The sequence below is a fragment of the Nerophis ophidion genome, linkage group LG12, assembly GCF_033978795.1.
Source record: "Nerophis ophidion isolate RoL-2023_Sa linkage group LG12, RoL_Noph_v1.0, whole genome shotgun sequence".
In the NCBI taxonomy this organism is placed as follows: Eukaryota; Metazoa; Chordata; class Actinopteri; order Syngnathiformes; family Syngnathidae; genus Nerophis; species Nerophis ophidion.
This window is the reverse complement of record NC_084622.1, coordinates 36213432-36239386: the sequence shown is the minus strand read 5'-3', so window position 1 is coordinate 36239386 and position 25955 is coordinate 36213432. Positions and strand designations below refer to the sequence as shown.

The window sequence follows — 25955 nt, the reverse complement described above, 5'->3', positions numbered from 1 at the left end:
CATGACCGAAAGGATAAGATCACGGGTACAAGCGGCCAAAATGAGTTTCCTCCGCCGTGTGGCGGGGCTCTCCCTTAGAGATAGGGTGAGAAGCTCTGTCATCCGGGAGGAACTCAAAGTAAAGCCGCTGCTCCTCCACAGCGAGAGGAGCCAGATGAGGTGGTTCGGGCATTTGGTCAGGATGCCACCCGAACGCCTCCCTAGGGAGGTGTTTAGGGCATGTCCAACCGGTAGGAGGCCACGGGGAAGACCCAGGACACGTTGGGAAGAATATGTCTCCCGGCTGGCCTGGGAACGCCTCGGGATCCCCCGGGAAGAGCTAGACGAAGTGGCTGGGGAAAGGGAAGTCTGGGTTTCCCTGCTAAGGCTGTTGCCCCCGCGACCCTACCTCGGATAAGCGGAAGAAGATGGATGGATATATCAATCAATGTTATATATATATATATATATATATATATATATATATATATATATATATATATATATATATATATATATATGTACTGGCGATAATATCTGGTTATTTTTATGCCATATCGCGATATACGATATATATCTCGTTATGTTGCCTTAGCCTTGAATGAACACCTGATGCGTATAATCACAGCAGTATGATAATTGTATGTGTCTACATTAAAACATTCTTCTTCATACTGCATTAATATATGCTCATTTTAAACTTTCATGCAGAGGGATATCAAAACTAAGTCAATTTACCAAAACTGTATTTATTAAATACTCTTCATTCTCTCGCGGGTGACTTTTTAAATGAACGAACAAATTAGTAAAGTTGCTACCTTTTGTAGCAACATTTCTAATGCATACTTTGCATATTACTGTTGTCTGCTGAATATCTTTCCGCTTGAAGCCAAACCACCGCCAGATAATGGACCCCCTGCTGTTTTTTTGGGCATTAATTGGTTTTCCTCCATTTGTGATCAGTTTCACACCTTCTCTCTCTTGTAATGTCACTCGCTCCGCTTGCACGACCTGCCTCAGATAACGTTAGCCATGCTGCTACTTCTCTGCTCGGCGAGAGCAAATGATGCTTCACACGTGACAGTATGTGACGTATGTAAGAAGGTGGGCTTGTTTTACGTCTCTATAAGAAGGACAGACGAGAAGGAGTGAGAAACGCCTGTAGTGTAATGCCCGCAGCTAAAAGCGACTGCGTGAGAACGTATCCTCGAATATGACGATTTAGTCATTTAGTATATCGCACAGAGGGAAACCCGTGATGTATCGTTTGTATCGATATATAGAATAGAATAGAATAGAATGAACTTTATTGTCATTATATTTGCATATAACGAGATTAAAGACTCCAACTTAAGGTGCGGTTGTGGGAACAAATATGGGGTGAAATAAATGACATAAGAGGTAATAAAGGAAAAACTAACAATTGAAATAAACAGACTGCTATCCAATAAAAAAATATCGCCCAGCCCTAATATATATATATATATATATATATATATATATATATATATATATATATATATATAGGTGTGGGAAAAAATCACAAGACTACTTCATCTCTACAGATCTGTTTCATGAGGGGTTCCCTCAATCATCAGGAGATTACACATCTGATGATTGAGGGAACCCCTCATGAAACAGATCTGTAGAGATGAAGTAGTCTTGTGATTTTTTCCCACACCTACATATTGCGCTCTACCACGGTATCGAGCACTATTCTCTGGATAATCCAATCAAGACATATATATATATATATATATATATATATATATATATATATATATATAGGTGTGGGAAAAAATCACAAGACTACTTCATCTCTACAGATCTGTTTCATGAGGGGTTCCCTCAATCATCAGGAGATTACACATCTGATGATTGAGGGAACCCATCATGAAACAGATCTGTAGAGATGAAGTAGTCTTGTGATTTTTTCCCACACCTACATATTGCGCTCTACCACGGTATCGAGCACTATTCTCTGGATAATCCAATCAAGACATATATATATATATATATATACAAACCCCGTTTCCATATGAGTTGGGAAATTGTGTTAGATGTAAATATAAACGGAATACAATGATTTGCAAATCCTTTTCAACCCATATTCAATTGAATGCACTACAAAGACAACATATTTTATGTGTTCAAACTCTTAAATTTTATTTTGTTTTGCAAATAATAATTAACTTAGAATTTCATGGCTGCAACATGTGCCAAAGTAGTTGGGAAAAGGCATGTTCACCACTGTGTTACATCACCTTTTCTTTTAACAACACTCTATAAACGTTAGGGAACTGAGGAAACTAATTGTTGTAGCTTTGAAAGTGGAATTCTTTCCCATTCTTGTTTTATGTAGAGCTTCAGTCGTTCAACAGTCTGGGGTCTCCGCTGTCGTATTTTACGCTTCATAATGCGCTACACATTTTCGATGGGGGACAGGTCTGGACTGGAGGCGGGCCAGGAAAGTACCCGCACTCTTTTACTGCGAAGCCACGCTGTTGTAACAGGTGGCTTGGCATTGTCTTGCTGAAATAACCATGATAACGTTGCTTGAATGACAACATATGTTGCTCCAAAACCTGTATGGACCATTCAGCATTAATGGTGCCTTCATAGATGTGTAAGTTACCCATGCCTTGGGCACTAATACACCCCCATACCATCACAGATGCTGGCTTTTGAACTATGCGCCTATAACAATCCGAATGGTTATTTTCCTCTTTGTTCTGGAGGACACCATGTCCTCTGTTTTCAAATATAATTTGAAATGTGGACTTCTTAGACCACAGAACACTTTTCCACTTTGCATCAGTCCATCTTAGATGAGCTCGGGCCCAGCGAAGCCGGCGGCGTTTCCTTGGTGTTGTTGATGAATAGGTTTGGCTTTGCTAGTAGACTTTTAACTTGTACTTACAGATGTAGCGACCAACTGCAGTTACTGACAGTGGTTTTATGAAGTGTTCCTGAGCCAATGTGGTGATATCCTTTACACACTGATGTCGGGTTTTGATGCAGTACCCCCTGAGGGATCAAAGTTCCGTAATATCATCGCTTACGTGCAGTGATTTCTCCAGATTCTCTTGACCTTTTGATGATTTCACGGACCATAGATAATAAAATCCCTAAATTCCTTGCAATAGCTCGTTGAGAAATGTTGTTCTAAAACTGTTTGACAGTTTGCTAACAAAGTGGTGACCCTCGCCCCATCCTTGTTTGTGAATTACTGAGCATTTCATGGAAGCTGCTTTTATACCCAATCATGGCACCCAACTGTTCCCAATTAGCCTGCACACCTGTGGGATGTTCCATATAAGTGTGATCCTCAACTTTATCAGTATTTATTGCCACCTTTCCCAACTTCTTTGTCCCGTGTTGCTGGCATCAAATTCTAAAGTTAATGATTTTTTGCAAAAAAAAATTGTTTAACAGTTTGAACATAGAATATGTTGTCTTTGTAGCATATTCAACTGAGTATGGGTTGAAAATGATTTGCAAATCATATTATTCCGTTTATATTTACATCTAACACAATTTCACAACTCATATGGAAACGGGGTTAGTATATATATATATATATATATATATATATATATATTAGGGCTGCGAATCTTTGGGTGTCCCACGATTCGATTCAATATCGATTCTTGGGGTCGCGATTCGATTATAAATCGCTTTTTTTGATTCAACGCAATTCTCAATTCAAAAACGATATTTTTCCGATTCAAAACGATTCTGTATTCATTCAATACATAGGATTTCAGCAGAATCTACCCCAGTCAGCTGATATGCTAGCAGAGTAGTAGATGTTTTTATAAAAGCTTTTATAATTGTAAAGGACAATGTTTTATCAACTGATTGCAATAATGTAGATTTGTTTTACTATTAAATGAACCAAAGATATGACTTATTTTATCTTTGTGAAAACACTGAAAACAGTGTGTTGTCAAGCTTATGAGATGTGATGTAAGTGTAAGCCACTGTGACACTATTGTTCTTTTTTTTTAATTTTTATAAATGTCTAATGATAATGTCAATGAGGGATTTTTAATCACTGCTATGCTGAAATTATAACTAATATTGATACTGTTATTGATAATATTCATTTTTGTTTCACTACTTTTGGTTTGTTCTGTGTTGTGTTTGTGTCTCCTCTCTATTGCTCTATTTATTGCAGTTCTAAGTGTTGCTGGGTCAGGTTTGGTTTTTGAATGTGATTGCATTGTTATGTTATTGCTGTGTATTTTTTTGTTGGATTGATAAAAAAAAAAAATTGCGATTTGTATTCGAATCGATTTTTTTCCACACCCCTAATATATATATATATATATATATATATATATATATATATATATATATATATACATACATACTTGAAATGTGTAAGTATAAGTTTGCACAATACTATTTTTAGAGAACTGTGCAACTATATTACATTCTATTATTCATTACATAGTATTAATATTGTATTTTTTGTGAAAAACAATCTCGATCTCAAGTTTAAGCTAAAGATACACACTATTTTTGGTATTGAGCAACAGTGCAGCCCTGTTGCATGATTATGCATGATAATATAGGGACATGAATATTACAAGAACTTGCGTTTCGATTCGAGGTGACAATTAGATTCGGAATTGATTCTCGATCATCCACGTTTCCCTAATCAAACTCATACCAGCAATAGATTATTTGGTGTAAAAATGATAAAAAATGGGACAGAGGTTACAAAAGCTTCTCTTGGCTGCTGACGTAAGATGTATACGCACATTGAGTAAGCGCAGAGATTGTCTAAAAATATATATTTAAAAAAAATTGTTTCTTGAAAAAAAGATTTGGGAAAATTCAAATTTTATATTTTTATCTGATAATGATAATACAATAGTCTTTATTTTAAACTATTCTTAATTTTTTTGTCTTATTTGTGCGCGTCAAAATACGTCAAATTGCTTAATCAATCACACTCATTTTCGACTGGCCTCCATTCTCACGCAATGGACTTTTCCATGCTTTTGAGCATGTGCAGACTTGATTCCTGACGACAGACAAAAACAAACTTGTTGTCTCGGTTATTAAGGTTCTTACCTAAGAAACGGAGAGGTGGAGCGGCGAATAGTAAAAAATGTTTTTTATGAAAACTCCCCAAGGTGCTAGGGATGCAAAGATAGACTAACATGAATATAATTATTGAAAAACAATGATTGCTAACTGCACTTTGATAAATTCACAGAATGACTGGGGCCAGCTCGCTACCTTAAATGCTAACATGAAAACAATCAATCAATCAATCAATGTTTACTTATATAGCCCTAAATCACTAGTGTCTCAAAGGGCTGCACAAACCACTACGACATCCTCGGTAGGCCCACATAAGGGCAAGGAAAACTAACACCCAGTGGGACATCGGTGACAATAATGACCCAGTGGGACGTCGGTGACAATGATGACTATGAGAACCTTGGAGAGGAGGAAAGCAATGGATGTCGAGCGGGTCTAACATGATACTGTGAAAGTTCGATCCATAATGGATCCAACACAGTCGCGAGAGTCCAGTCCAAAGCGGATCCAACACAGCAGCAAGAGTCCCGTTCACAGCGGAGCCAGCAGGAAACCATCCCAAGCGGAGGCGGATCAGCAGCGCAGAGATGTCCCCAGCCGATACACAGGCAAGCAGTACATGGCCACCGGATCGGACCGGACCCCCTCCACAAAGGAGAGTGGGACATAGAAGAAAAAGAAAAGAAACGGCAGATCAACTGGTCTAAAAAGGGAGTCTATTTAAAGGCTAGAGTATACGAATGAGTTTTAAGGTGAGACTTAAATGCTTCTACTGAGGTGGCATCTCGAACTGTTACCGGGAGGGCATTCCAGAGTACTGGAGCCCGAACGGAAAACGCTCTATAGCCCGCAGACTTTTTTTGGGCTTTGGGAATCACTAATAAGCCGGAGTCCTTTGATCGCAGATTTCTGTCCGGGACATATGGTACAATACAATCGGCAAGATAGGATGGCGCTAGACCGTGTAGTATTTTATACGTAAGTAGTAAAACCTTAAAGTCACATCTTAAGTGCACAGGAAGCCAGTGCAGGTGAGCCAGTACAGGCGTAATGTGATCAAACTTTCTTGTTCTTGTCAAAAGTCTAGCAGCCGCATTTTGTACCAACTGTAATCTTTTAATGCTAGACATGGGGAGACCCGAAAATAATACGTTACAGTAATCGAGGCGAGACGTAACAAACGCATGGATAATGATCTCAGCGTCTTTAGTGGACAGAATGGAGCGAATTTTAGCGATATTACGGAGATGAAAGAAGGCCGTTTTAGTAACGCTTTTAATGTGTGCCTCAAAGGAGAGAGTTGGGTCGAAGATAATAATAAGATAATAAAACAAGAGGCATTAAAGTGGTACCTCATTAAGAAACAACATACCCCAATCTAAACTTCTATGAACACATTGCTGTCTGAGCAACTAAGCTATTAAATTGCACACATTGAAACTACAAGTGATCGTTCTATACGATGTGAAGTTTACAAATGAGTTGAGTCTTTTGATTGGCTCTTTTAAGTGAACAGTGAAAACGGGTTCGCAGTTGCTAGCCGTTTGTATGCGAGCCATTTTAACAAAAAATAGCCCAGGCATTATGTAAAATAGTTCAGCTAAAACACCAGATAGGTATACAAATTTGCATTCACATTTTTATCATTATTTATTATTTAGTCATGTCATACACTTCCGTCTTACACAATAATTACACTCCACGTCACATCCGATTGGACTGTGCTAACATGAAAATAGTATCCGAAATAAGGCTTACAGTTTATTAAATGTTGATTAATGTTGCTAACGACAAATCAATTGCAGTAAAAGCTTTGGGATCAGTGATACACATTGTGTGGATTGGTCAAGCTTTTATATGCAGCTCCCATGGTAGTTTATAACAACATGGTTAGTAGGCATTGCAATTCAACTGGCGGCCCAGCGGCCCTTTCCGTCCAGAGAATGACAGCATGATTTCAGTTTAAAACCTGAGACAAACGTTTTTGCAGCAGTTTCCTAAAAGAGATGATATTTGACTGGCTTTTTTGCAGAGGGTCTGTAAAAATAGCATAAAAAAATTTGTAACTAACAAAATAAATAGGAAACGATCAATTGTCTACCGGCTCTCTGGAATATGCAAAGATAAAACGAGTAGTGAAGGAGAAGTCCGGCCCCCGAAAACACGTAGTATCCCTGTGGTTAGGTGTGGATTCATTCACTTGCTGTCATGTAATGACATAATGAGAAATTAGTATGTAAACACATTTTAAATGTTTCTAATTCATATGACATTTTAGAGCGCATTTATCATGCAATACAAGTTCAGTAGCCTTAATGCTTACCTACTGTACACCCCAGAGTAAAAGCCATCTGCAAAGGACTGTTGTTGGTTGTAGTCCGGACGTTACTAGAAAAACAACACAATAGCCATGAGTGGTGGGTTAAAAAACGTGGATTAAAGAAATAATGGATGCTGCAAAGTGACTCAGCCCATCTTTGACCAACTCTTGGTCACAAAAGTTGTTATTGCCTAATTCCAAGGTCATGTATGTCCTTTGTGTATCTGTATACAATGTGAATACCTTTTATAAGGGTCAATATATACAACAGTATAAACTCCACATTTTTTGCATAATGGTTCCAGATGCTGTTTATACTGTGAGCGACTCATAGCTATTGAGAATTTGCATGCAATGTGCCTAAAAATTGCTATAGCTTGCGGATGCAGCACTATTTGTTCAACATGCAGGGATTATAGGTTGACCTGCACATCAAGCACATTTGATCTGTTTTCCACATGTGCACAGCTGTGTTGAATAGTTTAAGTGTGTGCAATCCTCCACTCCAAAAATAATATACTTATCATTATTGTCTGTGTTCAACATGAGATTCAGTGAAGTTGGTAAGCTTTCAATGTACCGTAAGTGGGTCCTTGGGAAATTCAGTGGTTCTCCAAATAAAATAAATATACATATTATATAGCTATTCTTTTTTAACTTAAATTATATTGTTAAACTTTTTTGATCATAGTTGCTATGGTATTGGTTATAATTGGCATATATATTACCTTATGTTCAAAATGTATCTAACATTAAACAAGTACAATTGGACATTTTACAACAACCATTGAAAGTTTTTTTTTCCCGAGTTAAATGTTTTGATTGTCAACCAATGTGATTATGAAGCATATTCAGTGGCTCTAATTTAGCCATTAGCTTTGTACCACTTGAGATATTTTTTGGCATGTACTTACAATAAAGATAACTACTTAATTCAAAAATATGTATTTATACTGTATCTGTGCTGCTCATTAGGCTGTTACAAAACAATAACTATTAAAAGGGCCCTATTATGCAAAACCAACTTTTACCTATTGGTACCTGCTGTTGTGTATTTAAGATCTGCAAGAGTCCCAACATTTTTAAATCAACTGTAAAGGAATTGCAGAGATTTAATCATAAAACAATAGTGCCTTCTTTTATACTTCCGGGAATCGAGCCTTTTGGATTTTGCTCATTTGGTGACATAATTACAATTGAAGACGGCAGTAAAATATCAATGTTTAGTATAAATGTATCTACAGGGCTTTGCACGAGTCCGCCATTGTAGTCTAACGCTGTAGTCAAAGAGTTCCTTCTTTTTTGCTATCCTCTTGTAATAGGGCGGAATGGCTCGTACATGTACAAGCATCCTCCGCTGTGGCCTTTTCTTTTCTTTTTTATTCAGCTATTTATTTATTTTTTTAATATCTATCTTAATTTTCCCAGAGTTTAAAAAAAAAAAGGAAAATACAAAAAAAAGAAACAATGACAGCCAACCAAAATGTAAAAATAAGTAAATAAAATAAAATCAATAGATAAATACACACATCACACACCTCATTGCCTAATAAAGGTCTCCACATATCTTAAAAGTAATCTGCCCTTCTTCGAGTGATGTCAGTTTTTCCAACATGACATATTTTGTCTTTTTTTATCCACAAATTTATTGACCTTCCATTCTTTTTTTTTCTCCAAAATAGTGAAATCAATCTCTTGAAGTCCAAAGTCAGTCACTTGCACAGACCACAAAATCCCCAAGACAAAAAGTTTTGGTTTGTGAGATACATTGATTCAAACAATTTTGGACATTGTCTGGCCTATTTTCTTCCAGTATTTGTCATTTAGGGCATGCTCAAACACAATGAAACAGAGTATGTTGTTCTTTTACACATTTAGTACAGGTGTCTGGAATTTTAGGAGACCAGCTGTTCAATTTTACAGGTGTTATGTTAGTCTTCATCAACCACTTGTATTGTAACCTCATTTTTGTGTTAATTGTTTGCTTCTGGACTTTAAAGTATGCTCTATTCCAAACCTCCTCTGACACAATCGCCTCAAAATCCGAGTACCATGCCTCTAGTTTGTCAGTAGAAGATTCATCATTTTAAGATACCAAAGCTGAGTAATACAATGAAAGTTGGAATTTTCCTTTAAAATGTGAAATTGCAAGACGTTCCAAGTTAGAAAGGGGAGCTTTGCAAGCATTTAAGTAAGTGTTTTATTTAAGTATTTGGTATTTCTGAGTAAGTTCCTCAAATGTAAGTAATGTGCTGTTTGTTTACAAATCACTTTTTTTCCAATAGGATTGTTGCCATTTCTCATGCAAAGTAGCATATAGTTCAAACTTATGTAATTTTTAAATGCATTCTATTTTGTAAATAAACATAAATAAAAGTCTGCTTACCATAGAGCCAATTGGAGGTCCTCTATTCTGCCCATAAAACCCAATAAATTACCATCCAAAAACCGCCAACAACACTCTGTGTATGAATGTGTAAAATACTGTACACCTAACAAAAATAACAGAGCTTTCTGTGACTCGTTTAGCTCAGGGATGACAAACATGCGGACCCGAACAGGCCCACAAACAGGTTCAATCCCCGCGAGATGAGTTTACGATGTATAAAACTGAGTTGCATTTTTACATTAAAGAAACTGCTGTTCTAAAAATGTCCACTGGATGTCGTGATAGCAATTCTGTTTGGCAAGCAAATAGTTTATACGGGGGCGAGCAGGTATACCATGCATGAGTTACACGGTAAAGCGTGGCTGCGACTCTTCCCCCTTGACCCAACGTAAAACAAACAGGAGTAAAATAAAAATGGATAAGCCCACTTCAACTGCTGCATGAGATGCTGCACACTGATATAGTTACTGCAATACTGTCAGCCTTTTAAGTTTTTATTGTTGGTTTATTGGAATTGTTCACACACTGCATAATTTTTTATTTTTCCTTCTTGAGTAGTTTCTGCCTCAGTTTGTTTGCTTTGTTGAGTTAGCATGGGACCAATATGTGGAAATACATAGAAGAGTTTTTCATTTCTAATGTATTTGTTTTTTATTTAATTATAGATGGGCTGTGACTTGAAGTTGAGTTGCTTTGTAGATGCATTGAGATGAAGTCCAAGTTATTTGTGTTCTTTATGGTGTTTTTGAAATTGCACCATTTTTTTCCTCAGTACTTTCAACTAATTTGAAGTATTTTGTCAGGAGGATTATTTGTGATATGTACATTTTCAGAATGTGCTTGTTCTATTTCGGGCCAAATTCAAACAAAGAAAACACTCTGAAGTTGTCGTAGTTGTATTTTTAAGTTATTGTACCATGATTTTACCGTCCGGCCAATGTGGGAATAGATTTTCCTCCGTGCGGCCTCGGAGCTAAAAAGAGTTTGTCACCCCTGGTTTTAATAAAAACCAGGAACTTCTCGGTTAATGATATAAATTGATTGTGGAGTGACTTTGTTGTACTGAAAAAATAGTCTAAAGAATCAATTAAATCACAGTTCTCAACATTTCATATATAAACCTATACAACCAGTTTCTCCATCCACCACACTTAAATCCCTAATGCAGTAACATCTAGTAATGCCCTCCACACAATTAAATCCAATTAACAAGGTAAAGAGACTTGGACATGTACATGCAGATCATTCCAGGCGTTCTCAAACCTAAATGGTCATTGGGCATGAGCATTTCATTTGGGAAGCAGGCAGGCACAATGTTTAAGCATGTGTGAGCAGTGAAGGGAAAGTACCCAGCTCAGAGTGGAGCATTTGTATTTAGTGTTTTGTTGCCCTTGGCTCCCGCTTACTGCAACTCAGCACATTTCTCCTTGCTGAAATCAACTCTCTGTGGTTTGGTTGTGTGTGTGGGTGTGTGTGTGCGTGTGCGCGTGTGTGACAGAGAGAGCGTGTGCGTCTCAAGGGAATCCCCAGGAAGTTATAAATGCTGTCTTTCCTTCTGGATCTCTTAGTGTAGCATGAAAATAAGCATGTACGATAGCTGTGCAATGTTTTTTGTCTACTGTAGCCGACTTGACCTCATTACAGCATTGAAGTCTGGAGGGAATCTGGTCTTGAGCCCAGATGAATTTATTGATACAATAAATTCCGGGCTATAAGCCGCTACTTTTTTCCCTACACTTTGATTCCTGCAGCTTATAAGATCCATCCATCCATCCATTTTCTACCGCGTATTCCCTTTTGGGGCCGCGGGGGGCACTGGCGCCTATCTCAGCTACAATCGGGCGGAAGGCGGGGTACACCCTGGACAAGTCGCCACCTCATCACAGGGCCAACACAGATAGACAGACAACATTCACACTCACATTCACACACTAGGGCCAATTTAGTGTTGCCAATCAACCTATCCCCAGGTGCATGTCTTTGGAAGTGGGAGGAAGCCGGAGTACCCGGAGGGAACCCACGCATTCACGGGGAGAACATGCCAACTCCACACAGAAAGATCCCGAGCTTGGATTTGAACCCAGGACTGCAGGAACTTCGTATTGTGAGGCAGACGCACTAACCCCTCTTCCACCGTGAAGCCCCAGCTTATAAGATGGTGTGGCTAAATAAAGGCCATAATAAAACATTTTCAAAAAATAACAGCCGAGCAAATACAATAAGAAATTGTTTTTTGTTAGAGCTATGGTGGCATGTTTTGGACGAGTTTGTCACTGCAGGTGCTGCAGTGTCCTTCCGTTTATCCGGAGTGCTTTTTTTTGTACAATCAGAGTGCCATTCAGTCTTCTAGGCGTCCATAGCGTTTTTACCCCTATGGATTCTTCATTGATCACTCCTTGCAACGTTTGTAAGTTTTACAGTACAACTAAAACTGTTTATACTTACTAAATCGCCCCATGTGTGATGCCTGTAGGAGCATTTTTCTTTGTGCTATCATAATGTAATGACGCTAACTTCATGAGAAATGGCTAATATGCTAGCACGTTCACAAGTTTCTGTGTTATTATTAATTTACAATAGCATTGGTTTTGTATTGTTTCAGTTTCACAAATTCCGCTGTAAACGTCTCAAAGGCGTCGCCGTGGAGTTATTGATTCTCTTTAGCTGACTGGAGTTTTAGCCTCTCCAACTGGTGAGTTCATGGCGAAGATTTCTGTTTTGTCTGATCACCCGATTTAATGCCATGTTACAGACACCGTTTGGGAAAACTTAAGGTATGTGACTAAACATTTACGCAATATTTTTTTGTGAATAACTCAATTCGCAACGTATATATCTGCAACTTGTAGTCCGATGCGGCTAATTTATGGAAAAATATGTTTTCCCCTAATATTTAGTGGGTGCGGCTTATATACAGGTGCGCTCTTTAGTCCAGAAAATTTGGTAATCCAAAAAAGTCTACTGTAAAAAATAAACAAAACATGAGTCAATGTTTAGAAACATATTTTAATTACATTTTAAAGCCAGTTTTATATACACCCATCAGTTTATGAAAGTCCTGTAAGATTTGGAATCTTTTTTTCATATTGTCCGTGAGAATTATAATACAGCAGATGATTTCAATCCAACATACAACATTTCATTGAATATGCATTACTATTTGGTCGATTTTCCTTCAGAAATTACACACTTAAACAGATGAGTGCTTTTCTTGGCAAAGATGGTATTTAAACTGGTTTGTTCTATGGCAAGAAAGCATAGATCGTCTTGACATCATGGCTTTGGGAGGACAATTTTAGAAGCTTGTTTGTCCACTGTGCTTGACAGTTGGTATATGGTTGGCATTATTATCTTTGAAAACCTCAGCTTGACTCCTCCAAAGCATGCTTCTTTTCAATGTGGCCAAATAGTTCAATCCTTGACTGATCTGACCATAAAACACATCTGGCTTTGTCCATTTGGGTAGCTGAAAATTTCCATCGAGCTTGATGATGTCAGTTTTGGAGCAGTGGCGTCTGTCTTCGTCAAGATCTCAGTCCACACTCCACAGCGACGTAAAAGTGACTTTACTGTGGACAGTGACAGTTCATGGCAGGCTTGAGCCTTGATTGTTTCTGGGTGTGTTTCTAAATAACTTGTATTTACGGACAATTGTTTGAGCTAATAATCCTGGCATCTGAAGTTGTTGACGGTGCCCTGTTACTTATTGGTACCTGCTGTTGTGGCATTGCAAAGATATTTAGAAAATATTCTTGCCTTTCTTTCTACTTCTGTCAAACAAGCTGTTTGGAATTTGCTCCTTTTGTGACGTTTAGTATCTATATCTTGTCTAAATGTATCCCGAGTCCGTTGCACCGTGCACACGTCCACCATTGTAATCTGCACTGTAGTCAATAAGCTGCTTATTTTTCTCGATCCTCTTGTTGTGGGGCAGACTAACTCATACATGGACACTTATCCTCTGCTGTGGTAATTTCTAATACAAAGTACCATATGGTTCTAACTTATATCTGTCAGTAGACTCGCTATGGAAGCAGAAAAAAATACAAACAAAGTGGGTGAGAAGAAGATGCTGTTGAAGTGGAGCCCCGTAAATTGGGAACGGCGCATCCTGAAGAGATGGTCAGAAAACGGCTAAAAAAAATGGTCTTTAAGAATTTTTTGATGATAACATTTTTAACAAAGAACCACCATTACACATTATGTACACCGTAAGAAAGTATGTAGAAAAAAAAAAATCATGATATGACCCCTTTAAGAAATAACCTTTAAAATATGTTATTTTACTATCTTAGACAGTCACTGATCAGTTTTGAGGACTTAACCATTGTTCTGACTATGGTTATAGTATTTGTCATTCTGATGAGTGTAGTCAAACAAATTATGTTGTGCCGCCAGTCTCAGCTGGATCCATGATCACAAAGAAGAAGTTAATAGTTAGTTAGTTCTTGTCAAGGTAAAAGACAAGTGACTGCATGTACTATATAGAGATGTTCATGGGATGTAAGGGTATTTGAATCTGGGCCAATATTTGCCTTTTTTTAACCGACCGGTGATCAGCTGATAAGCTGCTCGTCCAATGTTTACCATGGCTTGTGTCCCAGTGTTTATATGGCTAAAGGTTGTACTGTCGTGAAAGTTTCCTTTAAAACAGGCCTTTTCAAATAGTGGGATGGGCCCCCTGGGGTGGGCTCGGTGTAATGCCAGGGCCGGCGCGTGTGACCTCAAGGAACATGCTTTTCTTGCCGTACCAGAATGCGATGAAGCGTATGTAGCACTTGGCTTCACTGTAACCACGTTGGGAAACGAGGAACGATCTGTGTGTTGTGTCCTTTAATGTTAATAAGCTTACCAAGGCCTGGGCCAAAATTCGATAAGTCAATTATTCGACGATAAATGGAAATTATTGTTTGTAAGTTTTCCAGCCTGCGATAAGGTGGCAACCTGTCCAGGGTGTACACCGCCTTCCGCCCGATTGTAGCTGAGATAGGCTCCAGCATGTAGAAGCTAACATGGACAAAATGATCACAAAACCAAATACCAATGTGGGAATATTTCAGTTTAATCCTTTGGAACAAGATGGGCCTATCAACACCGAGAAGCCAGTTTGCAGTATATGCGTGACGACAACGCCCACTCGAAATATAACCACCCGACAGACCTCACTCACTTAGCACTCACTTCGCGTTTGGTGAAGAAGCTAGGTGACAGATGTGTGTAAACAAAATAGTGCGCACCCACAGACATAAATCGCCAAAGAAATGCTGCCATTTAATACTGTTATTATACAAGTATTTTTTTTTAAAGTGCTGCCTGTCATGTCGTCATGTCATGTCAGTATTTCCCACTCAGAATCTGACAAACTTAATTTTGCTCTGCATATGACTGTTAAACAGCTGCTTAAACTGTAGCGTTTATATTGTTGCTCTGCACATTTGTTTAAAAATGTCTTTACTTGATTGTCAGTTAAGTAATATACAACTCGACCTTTGCGTAGATGGTCAATATTGAAGTGGAACTTAGTTTGTCAATACTTTATTTAGTTATTTTATTTATTGTTATGATTGTGTATATTTTTTAGCCCCCAATCTCTACCTTGAGATATTTTATTGCTTTTAGCTGTAATTTTTATTCAAGCGCAAAATTTTGCTTACCGACAAAGTATATTTTATTGTTATTTGTTTGCTTTATTTAACTTGGAGATTGAAACGCTTTCATTCCAATTACAACGTTAAAATACAAGTTTATTTAATTTGAAAGAATATGTATTATTTGTGTTATGTATTATCATTAAATGAATGGTTAATTTGGTCTCATAAAACTCATGGCAATATTATCGTTTATCGGTAATAATTTTAATATGTCGTCGAGCAGAATTTGTTATCGGCCCAGGCCTAACACTACCCACTTTATTTTGTTGAAAAAATGTTACGTAACATTTTATATCCCAAAATTGATACATAATCTGATTTACAACAATACTATCCATCCATTTTCTACCGATTATCCCTCTCAGGGTTGCTGGGGTGGCTGTAGCCTATCCCGGCTGCTTTTGAGCGGTAGGCGAGGAACACCTTGGACAAGTCACCACCTCATCACAAGGCTAAGACAGATAGACAGACAACCATTCACACTCATTCATAGAAGATTAAAATTTTGTTATGATACATTGTATATAAATTGTGCTTACTTTAGTTACTTGCTGTAAAAAAACAAACCCAAAAAAACAGTTATATAATGTATTGTCAAAAGGACAGGTGCAGGGACGGATCGAGACTCCAAATCAGATTTTATATATATATATATATATATATATATATATATATATGTATGTATATATGTGTATATATGTGTATATATGTATATATATGTATGTATGTATATATTTGTATATATATGTATGTATGTATATATATGTATATATGTGTATATATATGTATATAAATGTATATATGTATATATGTATATATATATATATGTATATATGTGTATATATGTATATATATACGCATATATTTATATATATGTATATATATGTATATATGTATATATATGTATATATGTATATGTTTATATATATATATGTGTGTATATATATATATATATGTGTATATATATGTATATATATATGTATATATATGGTATATATATATTTGTATATGTATATATATGTACATATGTATATATATATGTATATATATATATATATATATATATATATATATGTATATAAATATACATATACTTAATCTCTACAGAACTGTTTCATGAGGGGTTCTCTCCTGATGATTGAGGGAATCCCTCATGAAACAGTTCTGTAGAGATGAAGTATATATATACATATATATATACATATATATATATATATATATATATATATATATATATATATATATATATATATATATATACTTCATATGTCATAGTCATCATTGTTACCGACGTCCCACTGGGTGTGAGTTTTCTTTGCCCTTATGTGGGCCTACCGAGGATGTGTTAGTGGTTTGTGTTGTGTTTGTGCAGCCCTTTGAGACACTGGTGATTTAGGGCTGTATAAGTAAACATTGATTGATTGATATATATATATATATATATATATATATATATATATATATATATATATATATATATATATATATATATATATATATATATAATGTTTTAGGACTGATAGCAATATACATTATAATAGACATATAATTGATATAAAAATAAAATGCTTTTGATAAAACATCTAATACATATTTATATTTTTTGGTTGGAAGAAAAGAGAAATTACAAAGCAAGATTTGTTACATGAAACAGGAATTGTCACTGAGCCATGGGAGGTATACGCTAACAGCCAATCATGTAACAATTTCAACTACCAAGATTGGTTGCGCCGTCTTTCTATCTGCCGTGGCAGTGTGGGTTCCCTGCTTGGAGTGAGAAGAGAAATTGTGATATCTTGATATATCAACCCAATAACATAAACTTTTTTTTAGTTTTGTTAGTTTTAATGCAGACGGTGTCCAATGTGCTGTTTTTATTAGTTGCTTCCCAAACTACTGTGTATTTGTTCAATAGCTTCCATCTAGTGTTACAAAACTAAAACTAACTTCAAATCGACTGCATTCATTGTTCCACCTTAGCAGCGCTCATCCTAGCGCTCATACCAGACACCTTCTCCATGGATAAATAGCACTCTCGTTAAGTTGGAACTTACAGTACCATATTTTTTTGCAGGTTTAAACAAGTCATAAAAAATATAAATAAGTATCGATATCAATCCATATAGAAAATGTTTATCGTGATACAGTTTTCAGCCATATCGCCCATCCCTAATATGTGTGTGTATACATCTACATTATGCATGAAAACTTCTGACTGTGATTAAAACAATTACTCAGCTCAAGTTAATTTGCTTTTCTCTAATAAAGAACATGTGTCTTCATGTGTATCCGTTATGACAGAGCGAGAGAGACACGTAGACAGAGAGAGAGACTGTCCCAAATAACATGCTTTTTTTGTTGTGACTCAACATAGGTTACATAAACAACACATGTTGGTAATTTATGTTTTTTGCAAATCGTTCCATAACAAATTATCATGGTAAGAACTGGAATATTTCTTGACGGGTTTTTTATTTTTCCTAATCCAGGGTTCTTGTGAAAACAATATACTGCTGTAACTGTCTTGTCACGCATATGACGTACTACACCTCATGAATAAAATACATTACGCACACCATTAAATTAATTGGTCAGTGGCTCTGGTCTAAATGATAATAATTGTACCCGAACTTGGACTTGTGTTTACTTGAAGTATTCTGAGGTCCCTTTCTTTAATGTTCTTTTCCTCATGCTTTCCAGAGCCAAACCAGAGAGGCTGGTACAGCCTCTGTGCTTGGATCAGTGGTGACCACTGGGAAAGGAGATCAAGCGGTCAGTCAGGAACTAAGCCCTCCTCACCTGGCTCTATCACCCCCTCATCTTCCTCCTCCTTCAACACCACCAGCAGGGCCTGGCCTCGATGCAACAGCACCACCTCAGAGCCTCCAAGGCCACCAGGGGAAGAGAGGAACAGGTGAATCCTGAGCAAAATGTCATAGCCAAAGTTCATAGCAGAGGTGTTTTGATATTCTCATTGTTTGCTTTCTAATGGTGAATGAATGAACCTCTAACCTCGATGCAAATGAATGTGAAGTGTATGGGCAAGAGACAGCATGCCAGTTTCTCTGAACACTACAGCAACTAAGCTTAAAGAATGTGGCCTCAAGGCCTTGTAGTGTTATGTGTCACTCAGGGATTCACATGGTTTCAAGTTGAGGTGGTTCTTTGGGACGACACCTCGACAATCCAACTTCATGAGGTGTCTATTTTTGTCTCAGGTTTTATTTCAAATACAACTTTAACATAGGAAATACACATACATGTACAGTCTTATTGAAAAATAAAAAGAGTAATTTTTCCATACAACAATCTAAATTAATAAATAGTATAGTCTAGTGTAGACATTACTGTCCCCAATAGGAGGATACCAAAATTGTGTGATTCTTGAAATTCCAAGTATGGCTTATAGGTATACAACTTTTTCTTACATGGCTGTATGTGTGTGTGATGGTGTTTATAAACATTAAGGGTTTTGTGTGAGTTAGCATGTCATTCTTTATCAACCATTCAAAAATCAATCAGCCAGTGGCTCATGGTGGATTCACATTAAAGGGCCTGACTTTCTAGGCCAGGGGTCGACAACCCGCGGCTCCGGAGCCGCATGCGGCTCTTTGGCCACTCTGATGTGGCTCAGATGCACAATCGCCGACCCCCCCCGATTATTACGGGTGGATTCCGGTTCTCGGAGCCTCTTCCGGACATCACCCGGGGTCAACATTCTTCGATATTTACTCTGGCAACAATATTAAGGGTGTGCCATGATGGCTTTACGTTTAGCGCCCTCTACATTTTGACGCGTTTCACAAAATATAGAAGACAATGGGAGGCGCAACCATTCTCGCAAATAACTGCTGGTGGTCATCCATATAACAGTAATAAGGGCGTGCCATGAAGCCAATGCCTTTAACGCCTTCTACAACATGTACAGACATCTTGCCAATTCAGTAACATGTTGTATGTGGCTTCCGCAGATACACGTACAGGACTGCAAGGTATACTGGGTGACACAGAGTACACTGAAGGTTGTGATATAAATAACTTTAACACTCTTACTAATATGCACCACACTGTGAACCCACACCAAACAAGAATGACAAACACATTTCGGGAGAACATCCTCACAGTAACACAACATAAACACAACACAACAAATACATTTGCATCCATGACTGTTCCTGACTACATTATACACCTCAATCGGCGCACGGAAGGGAGGGGGGGGGGGGGGAGGGGGAAGCGGGTTTGGTGCTAGCGGGGTGTATAATATAGCCTGAAAGAGTCATGGATGCATAGCATTCTGGGTAATTGTTATGTTGCGTTTATAATGTGTTACAGTGCGGATGTTCTCCAGAAATGTGTTTGTCATTCTTGTTTGGTGTGAGTTCACAGTGTGGTGCATATTAGTAAAAGTGTTAAAATTGTTATATCACAACCTTCAGTGTACTCTGTCACCCAGTATGCCTTGCAGTCGTGTACGTGTATCTGCAAAAGCCACATATAACATGTTACTGTACTGGCAAGCTGTCTGTACATGTTGTAGAAGGCGTCAAAGGCAATACATAATAATAATAATAACTTGGATTTATATCACGCCTTTCTAAACACTCAAAGCGCTCACAGAGAAGTGGGACTCAACATTCATTCACACCTGGTGGTGGTAAGCTACATCTGTAGCCACAGCTGGCCTGGGGTAGACTGACGGAGCGTGGCTGCCAGTTTGAGTCTACGGCCCCTCCGACCACCACCTATCATTCATTCAACATTCATTCACCAGTGTGAGCGGCACCGGGGGCAAAGGGTGAAGTGTCCAGCTAAAGGACACAACGGCAGCGATTTTTTGGATGTCAGTAGGTGGGAAGCGAACCTGCAACCCTCAGGTTTTCTGGCCGGCCGCTCTACCCACTACGCCATGCCGCCCCAAACGGCTTCATGGCACGCCCTTATTACTGTTATATGGGTGACCACCAGCAGATATTCGCGAGAATGATTGCGGCTCCCTGTGTCTTCTTTAATTTGTGAAACGGGTCAAAATGGCTCCTTGAGTGGTAAAGTTTGCCGACCCCTGTTCTAGGCCAATCTGTCTGGCTCTCTGCATGTGTCTGAAATCATACTCACATGCTCACATTACCTCATGGTCACAGCACATAGCTGTCATCACTGTAAAACACACAACATGCACACATACACACAACATCATTTTGAGATTACAGAAATATATTAAAAAAAAATTAAGGAACATGATTTCAGAGGTATAGTTGTATTTAGATGCCCGCCCCACACGTTTGTGTTTTTGAGTGTTTTGATTTTTACCTCATGCCAGGTACTGTAAAATTAGCTACAATTAATCCAAACACAAGGTCAGAAGAAGAAGAAGACTATTTTTATGGAATTATTGGACATACAATAGCTCCTTTTTTGACCATTTTGACATAGCAGCCTACTTCAACATTAACTGCATTCACTCACAGATACAAACAAAGCCCCATATTGGCAGGCAAGTTTGTGCGTGTGGCTGCCTCGATTTCTGTGAATGGCAGGCAATGTTTAGAGGCCATTACAGTTTGTACCCACCACGTGTTGCGTATGTCTGTGTACATGCATATATATGTGTGTGAACCAGACAAAGGGAGAAAGAAAATTGAGTTAACTACTGTCCTTATTTCTCCTCTGTTTTTAGCTTCTCCTGCCTTCATGTTCTCTCCTCCCCAGCTGCTTGCCTCTGCATGCCTGATACGGTTTCACATTGAGTTTTGGTGTCCTATGTGTTTCCTTTCGTATGTGGAGGTCATTTTACAAACACGCCCATCTCTTAAAAAACAATCTTGCCATTTCAAATACTTTCCCTCTTTAATGTGAAGCAGACATGGAACTAATATTAATAGTATTTTATAACCTGCCTCTTCACCTTAGGCATACATCCAAAGATTTTAGATTGATGGCAGATTTGGCTATTTCAGATAACAAGGCAAGAGAGACATGAAAGAAAAGTAGAAAAGATAGTTTTATAATAACTTGTAATTAAGTAAATATTGTCACACTGACCCAGAAGAACAGTATACTGTTCATACAGCAGGGTAAAACACAAAGAAAATCAGGGTATGCAGTTAAATATTTAAATTTAAACTAAACCTGTATGAATGAACTAATACCCCAATGACTTTAAGTTGAACTTAACTTTATGACCTGCTGTTTTGTGTTGATTAGTTTTTATAATTGATATACGTGGGTGTGTGTATGTACAGTATATGTTTGGATGTAACTGTGTATATATATATATATCAATGTATATGTATATACACACACATGCACGCACGCACGCACGCACACACACATACATTTATTTATATGTGTGTGCGTGTGCGTGTGTGTGTGTGTGTATCAGGTTTTTCCCTAACATGTATTTGATCGTTGGAAGCCCAGCACAGCAAAATAAAAGCTGCCACACCTTGTGACCATATTACATACGGTCTTAGCAAAACAAAACAAAAAACAACTCCTGTAGTAAACAAGGCTGCCAGGGCCTGAGGCGAAAAGCTCGCGTGAGGGGGCGTGGTAAGGAGGACTTCATTTGCATCCAACAACACTGCCTTTTTTTTAGGCTTCACGGTGGAAGAGGGGTTAGTGCGTCTGCCTCACAATACAAAGTTCCTGCAGTCCTGGGTTCAAATCCAGGCTCGGGATCTTTCTGTGTGGAGTTTGCATGTTCTCCCCGTGAATGCGTGGGTTCCCTCCGGGTACTCCGGCTTCCTCCCACTTCCAAAGACATGCACCTGGGGATAGGTTGATTGGCAACACTAAATTGGCCTTAGTGTGTGAATGTGAGTGTGAATGTTGTCTGTCTATCTGTGTTGGCCCTGCGATGAGGTGGAGACTTGTCCAGGGTGTACCCTGCCTTCCGCCCGATTGTAGCTGAGATAGGCGCCAGCGACCCCGAAAGGGAATAAGCGGTAAAAAATGGATCGATGGAACACTGCCTTTCAAATCGAACCGTTTTTGAAGGAAGCCAAACATTTGCTTGAAGATTGGTCTTTACAGCAAAATCTATGCACAATTTTGACCAAAAAACCATCATTACATGTCATAATTGTTAATTCCAAAACGTTTTTCCTTTGGGTCTCATGCACACTTTATTGACCTTACTAGTTTTACCGCAACAACAAAACAGGACGTACTGTCTCTTCTTCTCTCCTTAAAGTAGTACATACACATTAACATGTTTTTCATAGAACATTGTGTACATGTTAACAATCTTCCATTGTTTTTTTTATGTTTAAGGATCTTACAAAAACAAAAATAAAGTACCACAAAAACATAATTTTTAATTAAGAGACAAAAACACTTTAGAGCGGCGAGGCTCGGTTGGTAAAGCGGCCGTGCCAGCAACTTGAGGGTTCCAGGTTCGATTCCCGCTTCCACCACCCTAGTTGCTGCTGTTGGGTCCTTGGGCAAGACCCTTCACCCACCTGCTCCCAGTGCCACCCACACTGGTTTAAATGTGGCTTAAAGCTGTAGATAATTGGTTTCACTATCAAAAGCACTTTGAGTCTCTAGAGAAAAAAGCACTATAAAAATATAATTCACTTCACTTTAAACAAGACAACGTCAACATTGTGTAAAATAATAATGTTCACTTTAATGTCTTTCAACTTTTACTTTCTGAAAAGCAGTGTCCTCCACATTGGACATGTTTATATTAGTCTGGAATATTTTCTGTCTTAGAAAAGTTAACTAACAATATAACTTTTAAAAATGTAAATACCTCGTAGTTTATCTTCAAACCCGGCCACGCTCGACATCCATTGCTTTCGGTTCCCCTAGAGGGGGGAACTGAGGATGTTGTTGTGGTTTGTGCAGCCCTTTGAGACACTAGTGATTTAGGGCTATATAAATAATCATTGATTGATTGAAATAGATTTTCTGGATTACAGTTTATGAGAAGGCACCAGGGTGTATGCTGCATCCCTCCCGAGAGCAGCTCGGTGGATAACTTATCAACATTGAGAAAAACAAGCGGTGGAAACAAGGGTGGATGGATTGAGGATTTATCTAGTAATTTTTCAGTTTCCTGCGTTGAACGTTTTTTTGAGTGATTGTCTCTGTGCTCTGCACCGTGAACCGCTGGCTTTGTGTCGACTTGAAAATGCTCGAAACGAAAGTGGCTTCTCTTTGCAGAACGCAGACTTTCTCACCTCCGACAAAGAGGTTAAGTTTTCACCAGGGTTTTTTTTGTCTGTGTGTCAGCAACATAACTTGAATAGTTATGGACAGATTTTGATGACATGTTTCAGAAAATGTCCAAGAAAACAATTCCCCTCATCGAGTACGAACACACTTCTCTTCCTGCTTATGGAGTTCCACGACCCCACCTTGGCGTTTTGCAGAGCATTCTGGGAGATGTAGTTTATATTCAGACCCGGCCAATGTCAAAGTGCCAGAAAAATCTACACACCAAGTCTTTGTTTGATACTTTCAGGCGTCACGGTATTGTTGTGAAGACTTTAAAAGCAAAATACTGTGGTATCTACAATACTGTTACACCTGTTTGATTTTGTTGGACTGCCAACATAGTGGTGAGAACTTCCCCCGTCCCCCCACAAGAGCAATAAAGGTCCCTCCCCATCAGAAAGCTTTCCAAGGGCGGCAACACTGAACACAACAAAGTTGAGCATGTCATAGTTTCCTAAATACTGAAACTTAAGGGTAACCTTTTCTGACTTGATTTTACGGATTACTTTGTTGACTTCATAAATAGATTGCACAGACTTCTTCATTATTGAATTCTCCACCATTGTCACTGTAGAGTTTTTGCTGAGAAGCGTGGACATTTATCCATGAGTGCAATATGGCGTAGACTATTTCAGAAGGTTTCTTTGTTTTCACAATGCCTCCTGCGCTAAAACGTGTGAAGTGGCTGGTTACATGAAGATACCAAACACCTGGTTGCAACTCATGCAGGTCCACTGTGACGGTTTTTCTAGCTTTTTGTGTACTCCCAGCTGCATTAAGGCTTTGTTTTATGTGCACTTTGTGTTGCACTACAGCTTTTGTGTGTTGTTTACTAAATACCTTTTACCCGCACGTTGTCTACTGTCTCCGCATCTTGGGGTCATGACAACTACCGCTAACATGCGGCTAAAGTGTCAAAGTTCCAGTCTAATTAATGTTCGTTTTCTGTAAGATTTTTTTACTTGAGCATTTGAATTTTCATCCATCCATCCATTTTCTACAGCTTATTCCCTTTTGGGGTTGCGGGGGGCGCTGGTGCCTATCTCAGCTACAATCGGGCGGAAGGCGGGTGCACCCTGGACAAGTCACCACCTTATCGCAGCATTTGAATTTCCATCCATCCATTTTCTACCCTTTTTTGTTTAAGTTAATTTCTATGAAACAGGTCTGGAGTATTTAAGTTGAAACGTTTGAAATATAAGTAATTGAAATGACATTTTACAAATGGCAGATCTTTTATTAGTATCGGCATGAACATTATTTAGTTATCCTTGGAAAATGTAATCTCCTGTATAGGTTCCATGGTACCAAAATGTTTTTTTAGCCTCTTCCTATTCTTAACATTGGGTGCGGCTTAATTGAGAATGCGCCTTGTAATCAGCTTCTAATACACCACACATTTATTCTTTTTGTCTTTTCCTGTTTAAACAGCACTGTTTTGTTTTTCCTTTTGATGAATGGTGGGTGTGCTATTGCTATTTCTTCCATACAGTATGAGGCATGTTTTGATGTTAATCACATCCACTTCCACATCCTTTGATCCGCTGAGCCAATATCCATCCATCTTATGACTCTTCCTCTGGGAAAGTGTCGTATCTTGTGTGTTTCTTTCAAGTCACTCCGTCTTTATAGGTAATATATTTGACTTTTGTATTTGCTTGCCTAATTGCTAGTGGCTACAAGCATTTTTACCATTAACTTGTACATTACATTTATAACAGACAATGAAAAGCACCAAAATTACTCCAAAACCCACTAACAAGATGGCGCTAAATGCAGTAAGCATCTATCCCCGTGTTTCTCAAAAGTTCCACGGAGCTGTTATTTTATACAGTGTAAGATCTTCAGCTTATCTTTGGATACTAACAAGAAAATTATTTATTTTAAAATTGTTAAATCAATGATAGCCTTTTACAACCTGATGGATCAAGATTGTCAAAGTAATTATCTTTTAAAGGTTCGGGGGCTGTTTTCTCTACATTTTTCTTCTTTCAAGGTACACAAAGTTGCCTTAATACAATGATGATGTCAAGTTTAGCTTGTGACTGAACAACATTTTATGATGGCAGTTGTATCACCCGAGGTTGCTGCTTACCTAAGATATTGTGTTATAATAGAGCGTAATTATAGTAGAATACTTCCAATTTGGTCAGACTTTTAACTTTTGGTGTTGTTACTGAATTTTCAGTGGTGATTGAGAGAGTTGCATTGCGGGGAGTGACACACAAGTTTGAAGACACAAGTGATTATATGTTTGAGGTGGGTAATAACTGAAACACAAGCTAATTTAAAACCTTTTTTTTTAAAGTTCCATCTGTTTTTTGTTTTGAGC

At 38.1% G+C, this 25955-nt stretch overlaps 1 protein-coding gene across 5 annotated transcripts in view; it reads left to right on the top strand.

Moving 5' to 3' along the window:
- zcchc14 (zinc finger, CCHC domain containing 14) overlaps positions 1-25955 on the top strand; it is a 75792-nt gene that overhangs the window by 10981 nt on the left and 38856 nt on the right. For all 5 annotated transcript variants that reach the window (XM_061917473.1, XM_061917472.1, XM_061917474.1 and 2 more), the window contains exons 2-3: positions 18098-18311; positions 25812-25882. In XM_061917473.1, coding sequence (XP_061773457.1) covers positions 18098-18311; positions 25812-25882 — 285 coding nt within the window. The remainder of the gene's footprint in view (positions 1-18097; positions 18312-25811; positions 25883-25955) is intronic.